Here is a 19,015-nt window from a genome sequence, read left to right as displayed (position 1 = left end):
CAAAGATTAAAGGCAGCTTTAAAAAAGAAAAGAGCATGGAAGCTGAGTTTAAAGGGAGAATTAACTGGGTGCTGCAGGAGAGGGTGGGGTCAGAATTGCATCAGGAGGCAATTTCAGCCCAGTCTGGAGGGAAGGGTGAGAACCCAGCGCTGCTCACTTGCAGCAATGACAGATGGCAGCCTCTTCCTCCAGCCCTCGAACTGGGATGCGGAAGGGAGGGTGGGGCAGAAAAAGGGAAGGTGCAGTTTCCAGAGGCTGCTGAGTCGGCAGAATGCTGAGCAAGGTGAGTCATGAGGGGCAGGCAGCAGCAATTTCCTGCACTGCTTGAGACGTGCATGGGGAGGCAGGGGTTGGAGAAGGGAGCAGATGCTGGGCTTTACAGAATCTCTCCTGGTATCCTAGCAAGTGTGAGACTGGATGTCACCTTTCCTGCACCTCAGGCCTGTTTAATTTTTCTTCTCTCTTTATAGGCCTTTCTTGCTGTATTGAAGTGTTTTGTTTGTATACCGTATAACATAGTACTATAATGCTGATCAAAGTTAGGGAAAAAACCTCAAGGAACCTGCCTTACATAGATATTCTGGTGATCTCACCTAAGTGTCCTTCAAGAAAACCCCACAAAACAGCAAAATTGCTGTGAATCAAGAAAAGAAGAAACTACTTCTGTGGAGTGTGCTTGTTACTGCTCCTGCTGTCAGTGTGAATGCCCTGCACCCTGGTGTTCTTGAGGTAAGAGAATAAAATCTTCATTTCTTCTCCCTGCTCTGCTGTGCCTACAAGTTGTTGGGTCCTGCTTGGAATCTTTTGCCTGTGAACAGGCTTCTCCTGGTTTATCTACCGGCTTTTTAAAATGTATTTTATTATTTTGTACTTTGTTGATTTCTCAACACAAATATCTGAGCTTTAAATCATCGTCGTAAGGTGATCATACCAAGCTAGACTGAGCACATCAGAAACTCTTTGTGTGAATGACAGAGTAACATCCACCCAAGTGAACGATGTGTTTTTTCTCCAAGGGATTTCCTAACAGGAGTCTCCTCCTTTGAGCTTTTATCACAGCATTCACATGTAAATGATTTAGGTGCTTTTGCAAGTTGTGGAATCACCTGTTCTCTGACAGATCTCTTTCAAGAGGTTTGAAAATTCAAAAAACCTTGGGAAAAAAGGAAATCCAGCTTCGGTAAGCTGCGGGGGTTTGTACAGAGAAAGCTCAGTGAGCAATAATCACTGCTGCTTGCACTTGATTAGGACGTTATTACAGCACTCAAGGGCCGAGCCTGGACGCGGAATTTTGTGTGTTTGAAAACCCGAGAGCAGGACACAGAGAGATTACCACGGAGCTTCTCTTTGGTGCCTGCCTGCTGCAGCAGTGACCTCGCTGGTACTGAGCGCTTGCTTAAATGCCAAGTGATTTCCATCGGGCCATAGCAAAGTCCCGAGGTTTCCTTCGCTGACCGTCTCTGAATACACAGATTACCTAAGGAGCTGGCGTCTCTACCGCCCCGCTTAGGCGAGCGGAAAGTGGGAGGTGGAATCACCCTGCTCGTTTTCAGTGCCGAACACAAGGAAGGAGCCTCTGCGTGCACGCAGCGCTTCGAGAAACACAGAGAGACCTGGGGGGAAAAAGACATTTGAGCACACAGCGATCAGGACAACTGACATCGCGGTACAGAGCTCTTTGTGATGACTTTTCTCCCCTTTATCTCATGGCCATCGTTTGTGAAAGGTGTTTTTTACCGAAGCTTTTCATGTATTTTTGGTTTCTCATGACCCGATACCTCCCTGATTCTGTCCCTTGCTGCAGCACAGAAGGGCATCAGTGGGTAGTGGAGACCAGGAATAACAGGAATTACTTCAGCCTGGGGTGGTTTTGGAACGTCACACTTGGTGTCTGATTAGAGCAGTGACTGCAACACGCCCCCGGAGCCCCACGCCTTCCTCCGCGGAGCAAAGCACAGCGCACACTGTTAGCAAGAGGAGAGGCAGAACACGGTACAGAAACTCAGGGTTTGGTGACTGTGTTGGTGGAGTTACGAGACCCGCAATGCACATCTTGCACAGATGAGAAGCAGCATTGCAGCTGTTCTTGTCTTTTTTCCCCCCCTCTGGATTTTTTTTAAAGCATTCTTAACATTTCCACTTCCTAGCCGAGGCTGGCTTCTAGAAATCTGAGGAATTATCGTCACTTTTTCATTGCTGTTGGTTTCCAAAATTTGCTTATGTTCCTCTGCAGGCTAAATGTGTTATTGGTTTGTTTTCAAAGGCGAATCCAGTGTTGAGTCCCCGACCCCCTGTTGCTGTTTCAGCGCTGTGGCTCTCTATTTTGGCTGCTACACCACAGCTTGTTCTTGTTGCTGCTCACAGCTACATCTGTTGATGGGCTGGGAGCCATCACCAGCCATGCCAATGCAGGTCTTCGGAGCACCTTCTCCAGATTTTAATCCTACGCACTTAGCTTCCCCTGGAATCCAGGATCTCTGTGGACATGCCAGATATGCCTGCTGAAACTTGAGTTAGTGAGGTTCTTCCTCATGCGCAGAAGGCACAAGGCTTTTCTGGACTGAGCTGTGGTTCTGTGTTTGTTTTTAAACTTCACTACCACGGCTTCATGATTTTTGTGCTAAATGTGGCAAGCTCTGTAAGCATTGGCTAAAGACTGACAGATGTAGGATATTTAAAATTCACAAAGAACGGCATTTTATTACGTCATTTTATTACCTTTGGTTTATTTCCCTTTGATTGAATACCTTTTATTACCCTTCTCATCTCTCCACTAACTTGTCAAACTACTTGATTATATCTCTGTATTCAGATTCTACCTTTCTGTTCTACTGCCAATCCCCATCCTATGTACTTTACTGTAAACTTTATCCCATTTTCCATGCTCATTAAATGACCTTAATTTTCAAACTCTGTTCTGAAGGTTTCTATGTGATTGACAGTCATGCTGCTGAGATTTCACTTTACCCCTTTTATACATCCATAGGTTTAGATTGGGTATTAGGGAGCAATTCTTCTCTGTGAGGGTGGTGATGCCCTGGCACAGGGTGCCCAGAGAAGCTGGGGCTGCCCCTGGATCCCTGGCAGGGTCCAAGGCCAGGTTGGATGGAGCTCTGAGCAACCTGCTGTGGCGGAAGGTGTCCCTGCCCAGGGCAGGGGTTTGGAATGAGATTATCTTTAAGGTTCCTTCCAATCCAAACCATCCTGTGATACTTCACAGTCCCCTTTGCTCACACAGCTTTTCCCAGGAGCCGAGAAGCCTCTTCCCTGCCTGGAGAGGTTTCGGGCCAGTTTGCTCTGGGGTTCATTCTCTCTCCTCCCTGCCCAGCGCGGCGTTTCTCACTCCTTTTCCAGCGGCCCTGGAACCCTTTCCCCGTCTCCTTCCTGCCTCGGCCGAGCCGTGCTGCGGCACTCCTGCCCGGCTGGCTCCTCAGCGCCTCGCAGGAGCCTCGCTCCTCCCGTTCCCTGCGCTTCTCCGTGTCCCCTTCCCCACCGCCGTGCCCGTGAGGGGACCCGCAATGTCCGCGAGGGCTCCCCAATGTCCGTGAGGGGACCCGCCGTGCCCGGTGCCACCGGAGCCCTGCCTGCCCCACCCTCCGCCGGGGCCACCCTGCTCCGGCTGTGCTCCTTCTTCAGCGCCAGCCGGGAATGTCCCTGGCTGCCCCGCTGTGGGACACTGGTGCCGTCGGGATTTCTCCTGGAGCGAGGCGGGGCAACCGGGAGCGCTTCGTTCCCGGTTCGTCCCGCGGCACTCCCCGCTATCTATGGAGCCGGGGGCCGGGATCACGCCATTCCAGCGGCCCGGGGGATTCGAACCGGGATTCCCGGGGGATTCACGCTGGGATCCCCGGCAGACTCAGCCGCGATCCCGCCACCGCCCTTCGCTCCGCCCTCCCCGCGTTGTTTGTCCCCCGGCGCGCTCCGTAGCGCGTGCGGCGGCGGCGGCACGAGCCGGGCCCCGCCTCGCCCCGCCCCTCCCCGGCGGTGCGGGTGCGCGAGGAGGGCGAAGGAAGGAGGGGGGGCGCGCGCGGGCGGCGGCGGGAGCGCGCACCGGCCGCGCGGGCGCGCACGGGGCCGCGCGCGCACGCCCCCGCCGTGCGCACGCCCGCGGCCGGCCCCGCGCGCGCGGCAGCGACTCGCAGGCGCCATGGCGGCCGCTCGCTGCAGCGACATGGCGGAGCCCCAGCGGCGCCTTCCCGGGCAGGCGGCGCCCGCCGAGGAGGAGGAGGAGGCGGAGGTGGCGGCGGAGGTGCCGGCGGCTGCCGGTGGGGCCGGATCCTCCTCGTCGTCGTCGCCGCCGCCGCCTTCGTCCTCGGCCGCGGCGGAGCCGGAGCCGCTGCTGCTGCTGAACGGCGAGGCGGAGAGCATGTCGGAGCCGAGCCCGGAGAGCGCCAGCCAGGCCGGGGACGGGGAGGACGAGGACGAGGAGGAGGAAGAGGAGGAGGAGGGCGGCGAGGAGGAGGAGAGCAGCCTGGTGGGCAGCAGCAGCAGCAGCACGAGCAGCGGCTGCTGCAGCGACGAGACCCGCTCGCCGAGCCCCGGCGGCGGCAGCGAGGCCGACGCCAAGGAGGAGCCCAAGGGCCCCCGGGGCAGCCAGGAGGACGGGCCGGGCCGCGGCGGCGGCGGGGGCGGCAGCAGCTCCAGCAGCGTGTCCAGCGGCGGCGACGAGGGATACGGCACCGGCCCCGGCACGGGCGGCGGCAGCAGCTGCGGCAGCGCCACGTCGGGCGGCCGGCGGGGCAGCCTGGAAATGTCCTCGGACGGGGAGCCCCTGAGCCGCATGGACTCGGAGGACAGGTCAGTGTCCGCCGCGCCCCGCGGTCCCCGCCTCGGCAGCCCCCGCCGCCCGGGCGCCGCCCCGCCACCGGCCGCGGGGCTGTCACGGCAGCCACAGGTTTCTGCGGCCAACTTGTGCCGGGCCCCCGCCCCTGCTGCTCGGGCCCCCGGCTGCCCGGCCCTGGCCGCGGAGGAGGGGGCGCTCCCGGAGCCGTGAGAGCCCCGAGCGGCCCCGCCGGGCGCTGCCGCCTCCTCCTCCTGCTCCTCCGGGGCCTCTTTCCTCGGAAGCTGCGGATTTTTCTCAGATGGTGCTTTCGGGGCTCTTCAGGGCTGTGTCTTGCGGCAAAGCGCAGGTGGGGTGTGCTGAAGCTTCGGGATGGGAAATGCATCTCTGGATGCGGTTTTACCTGCGCCCGCAACAGGGTCTGTGCTCTAGGGGGAGAAAACCGAGTGAAAGCCTCTTAAAATAAAAGGGAAAAAAAATCGAGTTTGCTGAAATGAAAAGGAGACCAGCCCTTCCTGCATTACGTGTGCACAAGTAATAATAATGCACGGTGTGGAGTGAGGCTCAGAGTCATCTTTGAATGAGTTCTGTAATTGTGAATTTCAGAATCTGTAAGGATGAGTTAGTTCTTGAGCTTTTGTATGTTAAAGCTGCATATTTCATTTTACCAAAACTCTAGCTCGGTTGTGGTGAAAAGGCACAACCGAATTCTCACACATGGTTGAATTCGACCATTCAGGTCTGTTTCAGCCTACTGACTCGAGCATTTCAAAGAACAACATCCAGCTCTCCTGGATGTTGTATGCAACAGTGTACTTGACAAACTGAAAATACGGTGGAAAAAGGACGTAAAAACAGTGTGGAAGTGCTGTGTGTCCCTTGCTAATTAGTCCTTTCAAATAGTTTAAGAAACTCGTACGATTTTTCTATACGTTTAGCAGAAAAAGTATCAGACTTCCCTGCGAGAGTTACAGTTAAGTAACAATTAGAATTTTATTTGTATTTTCTTAAGATAGTTTCACTGTTAAGTGTGGAGAATTACGTGGCTTGGTCCAGAAATGTACTTTGAATATATGTTAGATCAAAATCTTTGTAACTGTACAAGTACCCATATTTCAGAATGAAAAGGGGGCATGACGAGACCTAACCTCGAAGATTGAAACCAGCCCAGCAAACCCCTTGTGAGTCAGTTCCCCAAAACCATGTAATTGGCCTAAAAGTCTTAAGAAGACAGAAAAAAATTCAGGTCTTTGGTTTCCATCAGACTTTTGAGACTCCTAGAAATCACGTTTTCTTTCTTCTAAACTTATGAGTGCAGAGGGGGTGTGGATGTTGGGGTTTGTAGGTTTTGTTTGTTTTCTGTTTGTTTCAAAAGCTGAGATTTTACATGCAATTGACTCCCATAAGTATGGGAGTAGACTTCTGGAAAAACACCCGGTGCATGAAGGAGCTTTAAGATAACAGTTTCTTGTTTTCCATAGAGTGAAAGTCTAAATCTAATCCTGATCTTATCCAAGTGCGTGTCGGAGTTGAGGAAATAACAGAAATAACTTGCAGGGGTTTTCTGGAAGTAGCGTCATTGTGCCTTGCCCTGTGCCCTCCAGAGCTGGTTGCTACTTTCTTTCTCTGTCATTGTTCTCGTGGTCCTCTTGCTCCACGTGTGTGGGTCCTTGCTCCTTCCCTTTACACCAGGAGTGGGACTCTTTGTGTTTAGTGGTTTAAATTAGGACTGTGCCTTGTTTTAAATCTTTGCAAAGTTTTCTCTTCACCTGCCAGGATGGAAACTTGGCGTGTTGAGAGTGCGTTTTGTGCTGTAATTCCAAGGCCTGCTGGTTGAGTTGGTGGGAGAAGAGCAATGCTACCCAGAGTGCCATTTGTTATTCCTGGGGTTGGAAAATTTCGTTTGGTGTGCACTCTTTGCTGCAGCGTGTTAGAATGCTTTATTATTTTTGTCACATGTAGTTCAGCAAGTTGCTGGCTTGACATTGTGATCCAAATGATTGCTGCTGCTTGGAAGGCAGCCACAGCATAATCCTGTGCCTTTTCAGATGATCACACAGACAAGCAGAGTGTTGCAAAAGGTAGGGATGTGCTGAAGAGTTAGAGAGTGTAAATTGGAATAGTGAAATACCAAGAAAGAGCTGGAAACAGTTTAGACTTAATGCATTGAAATCCTGAAAGAATAAATCATTCGTTGATTTGGTCTCCTCTGAATTAAAATGTAAATCCTGTGGCTATTAGAGAACGATATTTTGTCTATTAAGTGTTGTTTTATATGGAGTAATTTCTTGTACAGTGCTTCATGACCTTTGCTGACTCCCCGTGTCTCCGAAGTCCTGAGGAGCTCGGTGTCTGACTCTCAGTGTGCTGTAAAGTAAGATTCCCTGGGGAGGGAGAGGAGAGAAAAGGGAAGAGATGGAAGTAACAGTTTTGACTTTTCAGACCCTGGGTTTAGCCGGAGGAAGCTGGTAGGAGAGCGTACTGGGTAAAGACTCTCCTGCTGTCAGCAGGTTTGGTAACATTCAGATCGTGCCCCTGGGCTTGGGATTTTTTTTCTTGCTTCCTCTTTAGAAAATTTGAATGAATTAAAGGGTGTGGTAAGAGGGCCTGAATTCCACGAGTGATCAAATTCCCATTTCCTTGTGCATGTTCTTTATCATTCTCCACGTTGTGTTATCTCTGATTTTTCCTGTAGTGATATCAAATACAAATGAAGCAGATGAAGAGGAAAATCTTGCATATGGTCAAAATAGAGCTACTGTTCAACAGCTTTTATTTTTAACATTTTATTGTGTTTTGAGAGTATGTGCTGACAGAAAGAAATAACTTGTAGGAAATTGGTCAGTATTTATAATAACACAAGAAATAAATATAGAGGTGACTACTGATGCCCTGAAATTTAGGGTGAATTTTGACCCTCTATTTCCATGCCTGCAGTACAACATGCTTATCTTCCCTCCCAGAAAACCCAGAAAGGAAAAAGCAAAGGCCAGACTGACACCTGGGATAAATAACCAAGGTGGCATTTTCAGCTCAGCAGGAGAGTTCAGAGCAGTAACTCTAGGACTGGCAGGTAGCTCGTTGATCTGTAGCAATTCCATTTCTTCCCTGGGAATTGTGCTAAGTTCCCACTGCTGTGCTGGAGTTTGTCTGTGACTTTTGTGAGCAAGCTCAGATCAGCTGGCTGAGTAATAATAGTCTGCATTCAAGCCTAGTGATCCTCTGGATTTACAGTTGGAACAAAGACCATTATCAGCACGTGAATGCTGCTCATTTTCTTGTGCCTTTCCCCAACTTGAGACCTGTGCTGAAAGGATGGATGTGTTCCTCCAGAGTCCTCTGGAGCTGCTAGTCTTGCTGCAATGCTGAGAAACATTTGACAGGACTTGAAAAGAAAAAATAATGGTTCAGTTAACTATAAACACTGAAGCTGGACCTAAGCAAATGCATGGATTTGGGAGTAAACCAGCTGAGCTGAGCATGATGGAGATGCATCTGCAGCTCCCTGCTGTTGTTACTGCTGAATTATGATATTTTCTTACAAACACTTAGTTTACTGAAATAATTTAAATATTGTTTACTGGAACACTTATTATGGAAATACATTTAAATCTGAAGTAGTTTCATCATCAGATTTTGTTTGATTTAGAAAGCAGTGGTAGGTCTTGCAGTTTGAAGTTGTTGGGCATAAATTCAAGTAGTAAATCTGTATGAAGAGCTTTTTTTTCTACTGTCACCTAGAAGTTACCCCTGGTTTACTATTCTTACATTCTCTTTACCCCTCTGAGCAGTGTATCCTTTGCTCCCTGCTCCTCCTGGCTGGGCAAGGAGCGTGCAAAAGGTGCATTTAAGCTGCAGGATCAGCTGTTCTGCTGCGTGAGCTGGGAGTGCTGACTGATGTGCTCCTAGGCCAAGTGTAACAGGTTGTCTTTGCACCTATGAAGCAATCTTGCCCTTAGGCTTAGCCCTAAATAATGTCCATCTCACAGGCCATTTTCATGGAACTTGTAGGGCTTTATTTTCTCCTTCTTTTTTTTTTTTTCCTTTTTTCTTTTTGGGTTTGTTTTGGAAGGAGGATACCTTTCCATGTTTTTTGTTATTCACCATCGAGTCAGTTATTGTGAGGCCCTGACTCAAGGAGTATTCAGTAACACTCATTGACAATTTGTGTTCTTAACCACATAAGACTTGCAAAATACTTCTAGGAATGTTATTATTCTGTTCCTATTTAATAGATAAGCAGTTTGGAAAACACATTTCAGATAAGTTTTTCAGTAGTAAACTTTTCTGTGCTTCAGATTATGATGTTTTTTTCATTTTGCTGAGTGAAATGACAGTGTGGAACTAATGGGTTGAAAGATAAGAGGTTTACACATGAAAATTCTAGGCTCTACTCTGAGTTTTTTAAATCTCATGTAAAATGAAGGCTTTGTCAACTTTTAAGATTTATGCTGATTTAAAAATATTGGTTTTATTTCTAGTCTTTATTTTATCTATCTTTTAAAATCTTGGAAGTGAAGAACTTTCAAGATTGACTTGGCAGTGGCACGCAAGTTGTATGAGTGACACTTATGAAGGCAGAACAGTAAATTTGAAATACAATCCTGAGGACATGTGGTACTAATAGGTGTGTTTCATGGATCCATGTGACCAGATTAAAAAGTGCTTCAGGCCTCTCTTTGCTGCATAGTCTCACTTGTTCCTATGCAGGAAGTGAAGAATCATCATTAGCACTTATGGCAAGATGGTTAAGTCGTTAAATTTTTTTTAAAATGTGTGTAATATTGCCGTGTCACAGTGAGCTATAGAGAAGTTTACCCGAGTTTCAGAAATTCTGCTGAAAATTGTATTTGCGGTATTTCTAACTGCATTTATTGTTGCTGTAGTTATTTGCTTTCAAATTGCAAAATAAACCCCTTGTTTCTGTAATGGTTATGTTCAGGCCTTTCTGGCACGGGAGAAAATAGCTTTTGATGGGTAGACAAAACAGCCCAGATATTTTGTATGGTGAGTATCTTTATTACTAAAGCTGTTGGTTGGTATAATTGAGTGGTTAACATGAGGTCTTTTTGTGAACTAGATGAAAGAGCTTGGTATAATGAGCTGTTATAGTTATTGTAGTAAGATGTAAATATACTTCATACAATTTGAGAAAAACATTTTCCTCTTCAGTGTAAGACAGAATTAGTTTTGCTTTTATGTAGGATTTGAACGTCCACACCGGTCTGTGTGCATTTTGTGTTAACTTTGTGACATCATCAAGTCTGGTAACTTCTAAATACAAGGTTTAATAGATGGGTTTTTTAGGGAATTTCCTAGGCAGTAATGGAAAAAAACTGTCTTTTTTTTTTTTTGCTTTCCCTGTTTCATTTCCAATGAAGTTAAGCAGAGTGTCACAGCCTGAACAGCCGTTTGGCAGAGATGTGACATCACATTGCTGGAGCTGGTCACAGATAAAACCAACATGGAAATGTTCTGCCATACCACTCATGCTCAGATCTTTCCACAGCTTTCTAGTACCTTTCATATATTTACATATTTTTTAAAACCCCTGCCCAGTTGGAGAGGAACGATGGGGGAATGAGCAGCACGGGGAGCTGGCATGGAAATCAGCAGTGTGGAAATCCACCTAGAACCAGAACCCCTTGCCTGGGGTGGTTGTAGAGCAGTCTGCTCTTGGCTGGGAAAGTGGTGCACGGCAGAGCAGGGAGATGAAAAGCAGATGGAGCTGACAGGAATAGAGGTTTCTGGCAAGGGGATGATGTGAGATGCACACAGAAAACTTCTGGGATGAGAGGGAATGAGATATGTCTAATAGCCTGAGGGGAAAAAGAGAACCTAACCCAAAGAAAGTGAAAAATTGGTCTCTGCTGTAAAGTAGCCAAGTAATTGCAGGGAGTCATTGAGACAGGTGGGAATGTAATCTCCAGTTAAGTTGAGCAAGGGCAGAAGAGGGTGAGGAACTTCTTTGTATGAACAGTGAGTTTTATCCATTCTCCCTGTTGCTGTTAAACTAACACGATGGCATGACTTGCAGAAATACAAAGTGATGATTTTGTAAGATTCCCTGAGGTAGAGATTTCTTTGGCTATCTATCTATGTAACTGATTCTTTTTTATAACTGTGCTTTCTGTCTGGGGTTGTTCAAAAAATATTTGTTTTAGAAAATGAAATATAAGTATTCCATGTTATGCTTGCTGCTTATCATTGGTTTTGTGATACTCAGAGATAATGATTACAGTTGTGGTTTTGCAGCATTCAAAACCAACAAAGAACTGGGGAAAAATTTTGAAGCCTTTTGAGATGCTGAAGTACTTTTTTCTCCCCTTAAGAATGGTAAAATGTAAAGCAAGAAAGACCTGGGATTTCTTTTCCCATATCTAATTTTCTTCTCTATACTAGAGTTTACATTCTTAAATAAATTTCGCTGAACTTCTGTTGCTAATGCTTCATGAATACTTTCTTTATTTGATAGAGGTTACTTAAGGTATATGCCAAGATATTTGATAGAGAAAAGCAAAAGATCTATGATTTTGAGAGTCCTGTTGTCATCCTGATGCACCATAGAGGAGAGCTGTAATTCAAACAGCTTGTATAATGTCAGAGGGAGAAAACTGCACCTTGGTGGTTTGAGTTGAGACTTGTAAAAAACTTACTGTTGGCTCATGCAGTGGTATTATGATTTATTAAATGTGCCTAAATAAGAACCTAGCATAAAGAATTTCCACTTACTATTAATGTCATTCCATGTAGCCTTTTGTATAAATTACTAGCTCCCCTGTAAAATTGCAGTAAAGTCCTTATTTTGAGCATTTTAGTTTATTGTGCTGTAGTAATGACTTAGGTTCCAAATGAAAAAAGAAATCTTAAAAATGCAAAGAAAATATTTTCAATATGTGCAAACAAAGAAATGTAAATATTTGTTTTTCCTTTGAAATAAACTCCTTTTGGCATGTCTTTAAGTAGACTTCCTTAGGATGACTTGAATGTTAAGTTACAGCTTAGACAGTTGTACAAGTGGAAGTTAATTCAGTGTCCTGCAGAACAGGAGCCAAACCTTAATTTATGGCCTTTTTGTTATGAATTAAGCCAGTTAGTGGACTTGTACTTTGCTGGTTTCTTTGCTTTTGATGTATGGTTAATACTTGAAGGAACAAGTATTCACTGAGGTAGAAATAGACAAGGCTGCTACTTACTACAATGCTATCCTATCTGTGTATTTTTCTCTGTTTTAAGTTAATTTAACATGATGATAACCGAAACTTTTTAGATCTGCTCTGGGAGTTTGCATCTTTCTTTGGTCATTTTATGTTCTATTTATTCTCTGTGTTTTGGGGTTGAGAGAATGGGAGGGTAATACCTACAGCAGATGAAATTTCCTTGACACCACACCTGAAGGCTGCTATCTTCCAGTGCTGATTACACAACTTCATAGTGATGATGGTTCTCAAAGTGGGAAGCACTGTTAAAAGAATAAATTGTTTCTGGTGGTTCTTTAGTGGGTGTTTTTCTTCTCTGCTTCTCCTAAGCTGTGCTACTTAACACACTCCTTTATCAGTAAAGACTGAAAATTGTGAGCCACTTGTTGCTGTTCTCTAACTTTTCAGGGAGATTATTGAGCTGAAGATAACATGGTTCCCAGAAATGGAAGGCAGTTTTATTTGTATCTTCAAGGCAGAATCGAGTACAGTTTCTTGATTTGTGTAATCCTTTTGCAGAATGTCATCTTTGTGCTGTCATATCACAAGGCCCATATGTTTAACCTGCTCTATTTTTGCACTGCTGCTCGGATATTTTGGCATTCCAAATTTCCTCCTTGTGTTTCCAGTTTCTCTGTATGCTACAAATCCTGTGATGCCCTGGTTTGTGTTATGCAAGTATTATGATCTCAAATATTCTAGGAATAACAATCTAGATAATCAAATCAAGTGATCCAGGAGAGTGGAAACAGCTCTAGAGGTGGTGAATCATAACACACTTTCTCAGTCTTGTTTTGTTTCCTGTGCGTGTTTGTTATTTTAAGTTCCTTCAATTTCTCTATCTCAAAGAGCTTTCCTATCTTCCCTGGTTTTATATTATCAGGCTGAAGTGTTTGCAGTGTTCCCTTTTCTAGGTGTTTATGCCTTACCTAGACGCAGCTTTACTCTAAAATCAGCTGCTGCTTCAAAAAGAATTTAAAAACAAGTTTTTAATGTTGCTACTTGCCATGCTGTATAAATTTCTCTCCCTTGACTTTTTCTGCTGTTGCTTGCTTTGTAGTCATATAACAGTACATATATTTTATACAGAATTTTGCAGTCTTGCTTTGAAGATTGATTTGTGAGCACTTTTTGAGTCTGTTCATTTTGAGAAGGTTTTGTTAGAATAATCAGTGTAAAGCATAGATTTGATAGGTTTGATTTCCAGAAAAATGCTTACGTGATTCAGAAGCACAAGTGCTTCCAGGTGAGTGGGTTCTTTCTTAGTCATGCAGCCCTGGAAGTGAAGGTCTTTTTTTCTTTATGTTGTCTTAATGTAGCTTTTACTTATTTTTGCCCATCCTGCTTTGCCTGCCTTGCCTGTGAAGGGCTGTGGAGTCAGTTCTGTCTGTCTGCCAGGGGTCTTTGTGGGTGTCATGTGCCAAGAGAAGGTGCTGCCTTCAAAACTCAGTGGTGGACTTTCACTTCATGTAGTCCTGGCTTACTTTTTTGATCCAGGTATTCTGATTTCTTGCTGCCACGTGAGTAATCTTTCTCTTTGGCAGCCATTTAGTATTCTGCATTCTCTGTTTGCTCTGGTTTTTTGGGGTTTTTTTGATGATGGTTTATCCACATACACTATTTTTCTTACTGGTGGTAGGTTTTCCTGAACTCAGCAAATGATCATTATCAATCATGAAATTATTTTGGATACTTTCTTTTTAAAGTATTTATTTAAATGGTTTTCTCAGCAAAATCAGCCAAAAAAACCCCTTAGATATGCAGGTAGCTGGAGTTGCTTTCTGTCTCCTTTGAAGATTCTCTCTGGGCTGGTAGCTGCTTCAATGAAAAGGAACTGTAGGAGCTCTAAAGCATAATGGTATTTTCATGCCACAATCAAACTACATCCATTAAAGTAAAACAAACTGTTTTGCTTGTGAAACATTAATATTTAGCTTAGGGAATTATATCGATGAAGTACTGAAATTTAGTAGCAGGAGTTTATCTGTTACCAGTCTAGATGCATCATAAAATATGAAATTTGCCAAAGATGGAGAGAGGAACAAAAAAGGTGAGATAAATCTCGAAATTTGCTGGCTCGTGGTGATTGCTCATGTTTTGGGAGCTCTTTTTTAATCTTACTTTTAAATTGGCATGATTATTTGGAGAACCTACAGCCAAAAGATGAACTGAAAACTCCTTGGCCACCTGTGTGTAATTGCCTTGGGCATTTTATTGTGTACTGGTACCCCCATGCAGATGTTCTGACAATAGCTTCTCAAGGACATTGGCATTAAAGTTTGTTTAATACTCATTGAATGTCAGCAAAAATTAAATCTTAACACAAAAACATAGGAATTTATTCTTCCTCTACTTTTGTTTGGGAGACAAAAATCTAATGTTACTAATCTAATCTGTTATTGATCTTTGTATCTCTGGCTCCTCTGTTTGGAATTGATGGAAATATTTTAAAATGGGACAGGTGAAAGATCCTCCTCTCAATGATGGGGGCTGAGGGTTAATAATTAGATAATTTTGAGGTTTCGTGAGGATTTATCTTCACTGGATCTTTCATTGCATTAGGAAGTAGTGAGCACAAATTGCTTTGAATTTGGTGGTGTTGAAAAGCTGTTGTTTTTGTGGAACTTGTCCGTTGGCCAGAGCTGTACACCACAATTTTCCACCTCTTATCTTGGAAAGTAATAGGAGTAGTGGGGAAAATTGTGAAGTTTTTGTTTTCACTCTCGAGTTTCCTTAGTGAAATGAAAATAATGAGGTGCTGGGGGATGTCACTAAGCATGTCATTATTATTTTCTTTCAATGTTTCTGTTTTGACTTGGTGTTTGTAATTGAATGATTGCAGTTGGTGCTGTTTGTTTTCTTTTGGGATTAGTACCTAGTTGTGATTTAGTCTTGCAGGTGGTAAAAGCTTTTCTGTTGATTTCTAGGTTTTAACCCTTGAAGTTGCTGTGAGATGTGACTGACTGTCATTCACACTGCTCCCATTATTGTGAGGGTTTTTTTTACCTGACTGTAACAGTTCAGTTTTATTTCTTAAGCTTCCTTCATGGTTTAAACCAATGTAGCTGCAGCTGGAAGGGGAAATGACGGAGTATTTCACTGACTAGTGAAAGAGAAAGAAACCAGCCGGGTATTTATTTTTGCTTGGTTTATTTGTTTGTTTTTAAATCCTTAACCTGTTTACTTATTTCCAGTAAGGGTTGTAGCGTTTGGTTTCGGAGGCAATCTGCTGGTTTGATGTTTCATGGCCGGGTTATCAGTGTATTTCCGAAGAAACTGTTCTCAAAACTCGCAGTAGTGTGCAGTTGGATGGCTGCTCAGCAATGATGCTTTCAGCCACCCTGCAGTGTGTGCTCGCTGCAATTGCTGTTCATTTTTAATTCCGTGTTTTCCAAGGCGAGGTTTTTCCATATAGGATCTGTCAGGATCGTTTGGTGTCAGCTGAATTCAGCTGGGTCCTTCGGTCACCTCGTGCACGGAGCGTGTGGGGCTGGGAGCAGGCTCGGGTGGAGGTGCTGTGCCCCAGAGGAGCTGCTGTTGGTCGGGCTGAAGGGCTGCTTGACCCTCGGGGGCGCGGTGTAAGGCCCATCTGTTAGGGCTGCGTTTCGCCTCAGGGAAGGTTACTTCAGTTAAGGTCTACAGGGACTGTGTTTAGCAGACATTAAAAGTATAATAGCAAATTGATTGGGCTTTTGTGCATGTGTTCCGTGCCTGGCTCTGCTCTGCCTTCAAGTGGATGGTTGCTAATGGGACTTGGTGCAAACTAAAAATGAAATTATTTTGCTGTTCTTTAAGGTTTTTTGATGTTAATCCTCCTCCTCTCTGTTTTTCTGGAAGATTAACAAAATCAGGGAAAGAATAAATTTTGGACATTTCATTCGTTAAATTCAATAGGAGGAATTAGAGGAATTACTTGGAATAGTGAGGAAAACACTCTCCTTGGAGAGCCATATGTGTGTCAGCAGTGATGTGCAGTATACCATTTTATTTAATGCATTACATCATAGTCTCATTATATTTTTATTCACATTTAAATGTACACAAAAATTAGGGCCCAGGTGTATAATACGTAGTTTAAAATCTGTACATTTTAAATTGGGAATAATTTGGATTTCGTTTTTTTTCTCTATAGAAAATATCCACATTTACAAAACTCCAAGAGTGGCTTAATTTTGCTCAGATCCTTAAAGGAACAGAATAATCCAGAATTTAAAGTGCTTGAAAAATGCTTTTTGTTTTCTGTGAAGTGAAAATGACTAGCAGCATCTTACAAGTTTTTAGGTATTATTTTTCGTTTCAGGGTTGTTTTAAATAGAGTTTGAACTGAAGTAACCAGCTAGATGCATTTAACTGTGTAAGCACTAACCTTCTAACATGAAAGTGCTGCTAAAAATACCTTAATGTTCTTGATAATGAAGACTGCATTGTTTCTAGCCACAGGTAAAATAAGTACAGGTAAAAATAAGACCTGAAACAATGCCTTTGGGGTAATGATTCCTCTATTTAAGCTTGCATGGTTTTGCTTAATGAACACATTTTAAATGTCACTATTCTTTCTAAGCTGTTGATCTCTTGGTAGAGGGAAAATTTGTAGGAGGAGAGAAAAATGTCTGACCCCTCTGAGAAGATTTTGTGTTTTCAGTTCTACCTTGCTGCATTTGGCAGATGCTGCCAGTGTTTGCAGACTTGGTGAAATGAAGTGTGGGTTTAGTAAGGCATTTCAGAAAGGCATTCAGTTCTTGCCTCTAGACCTGTGATTTTTACATTAGGTTGATTCAGGTGCTCGATTAGGTTGAAAATAGGGACAACATAAGCTCCAAGATCATGTTGTGCTTGCTGTAACAGTTCTAAATTTTAGTAATTAGTCAGCCTTTTGAATGGAGCTTCTTAAAAACTGCTATTGTGTATGCAGGCTCTCTCCAGCAGTGACTGTTTTTGATGCTCTATTGTTTGGGATGACCCCTGAGCTGAACTCTCTGAAACTCAAATGTCTAATGTTCTTCATCAGGCCATGGTCTATAGATCCATTACAATGGAGCTGGAGCCTGCCTACAGCTTGGGAGCAAACCCAGACCTGTCTGTCACTGGCAGGAGGGGAATGCCACAAGCGCCTCCGTTCTGCTCGTGTCATTCTGCTTTGATAGTGGCAGGCAGGCTTCAAACAGATCCCCTGCCTGCGAGAAAGGGACTTAGCAATAGGCAGAGAGACTTGCTTGAACTTAGCTAAAATCTGTTTCAGTGTCTCTGTTCTATTACCAGGATGTCTGTGTTTTTCTTACTTTGTTTTCTCCTCTTATGCACATTATTATTTTCCCACTTGTAGGCTTTAAGGATTTGGGGTGAGAAAGCAGAATGGTGTAATTTCCATTACTACCTTCCCTTGGTAAAGGAACCTTTCCCTCTGTTAGATCATCCCAAGCAGATAGAAAGTTGTATTGGATTGAAAAGCCCCAGTCATGGACTGAAAGGTGCACAGACTTTTTCTGTAGTCCAAGCCCATCTTGGGCTGAGTATTTGTTTACACATCTTATTTGCTTGTGTGTCCTGTCCTCAGCCCCTTAGTGAAATTCTGAGAATCAAAAAAGTGGGTGAATTGGCAAGCTCTAACAGACACAGTGTTGCAGTTAAGTCTTCAGAGACTTAGTAGCAGCCACAGCTCTGACTGTAAAACTTATCTTTCTGCTTCATCTGGAAATGGGCAGGTCAAGAGACCGCCCAAGTCGGTGTCTTTGATGTTCCATACACTGCAGACTATTCTCTGAAAAGCTGCCTGATATTTTCTCAGTGTAAGACGAGAGAAAACCACACACACTTGAGCTGTGTTGGGCACTGGTCTTTCACAGATTCTCTTTGCAGCCTTTGCCTCTTTAGTGAGGGACAGAACTTGCTTAGTGAGGCAGAAACTAATTCTAGATTTCTTAGTACTGGGAGGCACCTGATCACCTGAAATACGCTGGTTCTGGAGGCACAGAAGAGGAAACAAAAACAATATGTGTTGCATTTTTATTTAACAGATACTAGAGAAGAAATGGCAAGGGCAGTGAGTTTCTGGAAGGAAGGAGGGCATTTTGTCTTAAATATTAAGCTGTTTTTGCTCAACTGGATTAGAGTTATATTTTTTCCCATTTTTAGAGAGGATTTTGAATGGTATATAGAATCATGGTTCAGTATAGCACTTCCTTCTCAGTTTCCAAATTCTATATTCTACTACTTGGTATAAGTGCTGTGGGCAGCCTTTTTTATTCCAGGTCCTCTGATACAAAATTTTGATACCGTGTTAATCTGTTAGCCCTTAGCAAACACTTAGGCTATTAAACCTGAACCCAGCAAACATTTAAACAGTAATAACTAAATTAGCTTGTTACTGGTTTCTTATGTCCTTAATAACCCCACTTGTCATGATAGCTTTTGCTGGGATCAGTTGATTTTTACATATTTTTCTCCAGAAGAAGGTAGATAGCTTATAAATAAACCACAAAGCCTAAGCATTTGCATTCCTTAGGCTGTAAAATTGGAGACCTGTGATTTTGTGTCAAGGTATGTTTCACTGCACTGGCAATGTGAACTAAACTGTCATGGTTTTGGTTGATAATTTTCAGGGGGTTTTTTATCTCCTCTTAGAGGAATTAAGTGGATTTCACGCCTGTGGAATGGAGAAACCTCATACACCTGTGTGAGCGTGCACTTTTCCGCTGCCCCAAAATGCTTTCACAGAACTTGTTCAGGGTTATGTTTTCTCATTGCTTTCCCACTTGAGACCAGACTGTAAACCCAGGGAGCTGCTAAATACTCTCATACTCTGCCTGTGGTCAGCAGCACCACACATCCTCTCAGTCAGAAATCTGCTTGCAGTGTTTGTGGGGTGTGTGAGAGCAGCCCTAATGCTGGCTGTGGTGTAGAAACTCGTACTGACTGGAAATAGCTTTGAAGCTCGAACTCCTCCTTGCAAGGGTTGGGAAGCAGTTTCCTTTGGTACCTTTCAGCTGTGGGAAAGGCAGGTTATTTATGGAGTTGAGCTGGTGTGAGGCAGCTGTTG

At 44.2% G+C, this 19,015-nt stretch overlaps 1 protein-coding gene across 3 annotated transcripts in view; it reads left to right on the top strand.

The window, feature by feature from the left end:
* The first annotated feature begins 4,147 nt into the window (after positions 1–4,147).
* The window catches only part of AEBP2 (AE binding protein 2), a 40,920-nt gene continuing 26,052 nt past the window's right edge, over positions 4,148–19,015 (top strand). For 2 of the 3 annotated variants that reach the window (XM_064734857.1, XM_064734847.1), the window contains exon 1: positions 4,157–4,797. In XM_064734857.1, coding sequence (XP_064590927.1) covers positions 4,172–4,797 — 626 coding nt within the window. In that variant the 5' untranslated portion in view covers positions 4,157–4,171. Of the gene's footprint in view, positions 4,798–19,015 lie in introns of all 3 variants that reach the window. The other variant, XM_064734838.1, reaches the window with a different exon arrangement.

Source organism: Zonotrichia leucophrys, chromosome 1A (genome assembly GCF_028769735.1).
Source record: "Zonotrichia leucophrys gambelii isolate GWCS_2022_RI chromosome 1A, RI_Zleu_2.0, whole genome shotgun sequence".
NCBI classification, from domain to species: domain Eukaryota; kingdom Metazoa; phylum Chordata; class Aves; order Passeriformes; family Passerellidae; genus Zonotrichia; species Zonotrichia leucophrys.
Note: the sequence above shows the minus strand (reverse complement) of the source record. Positions and strands in the feature narration are given on the sequence as shown.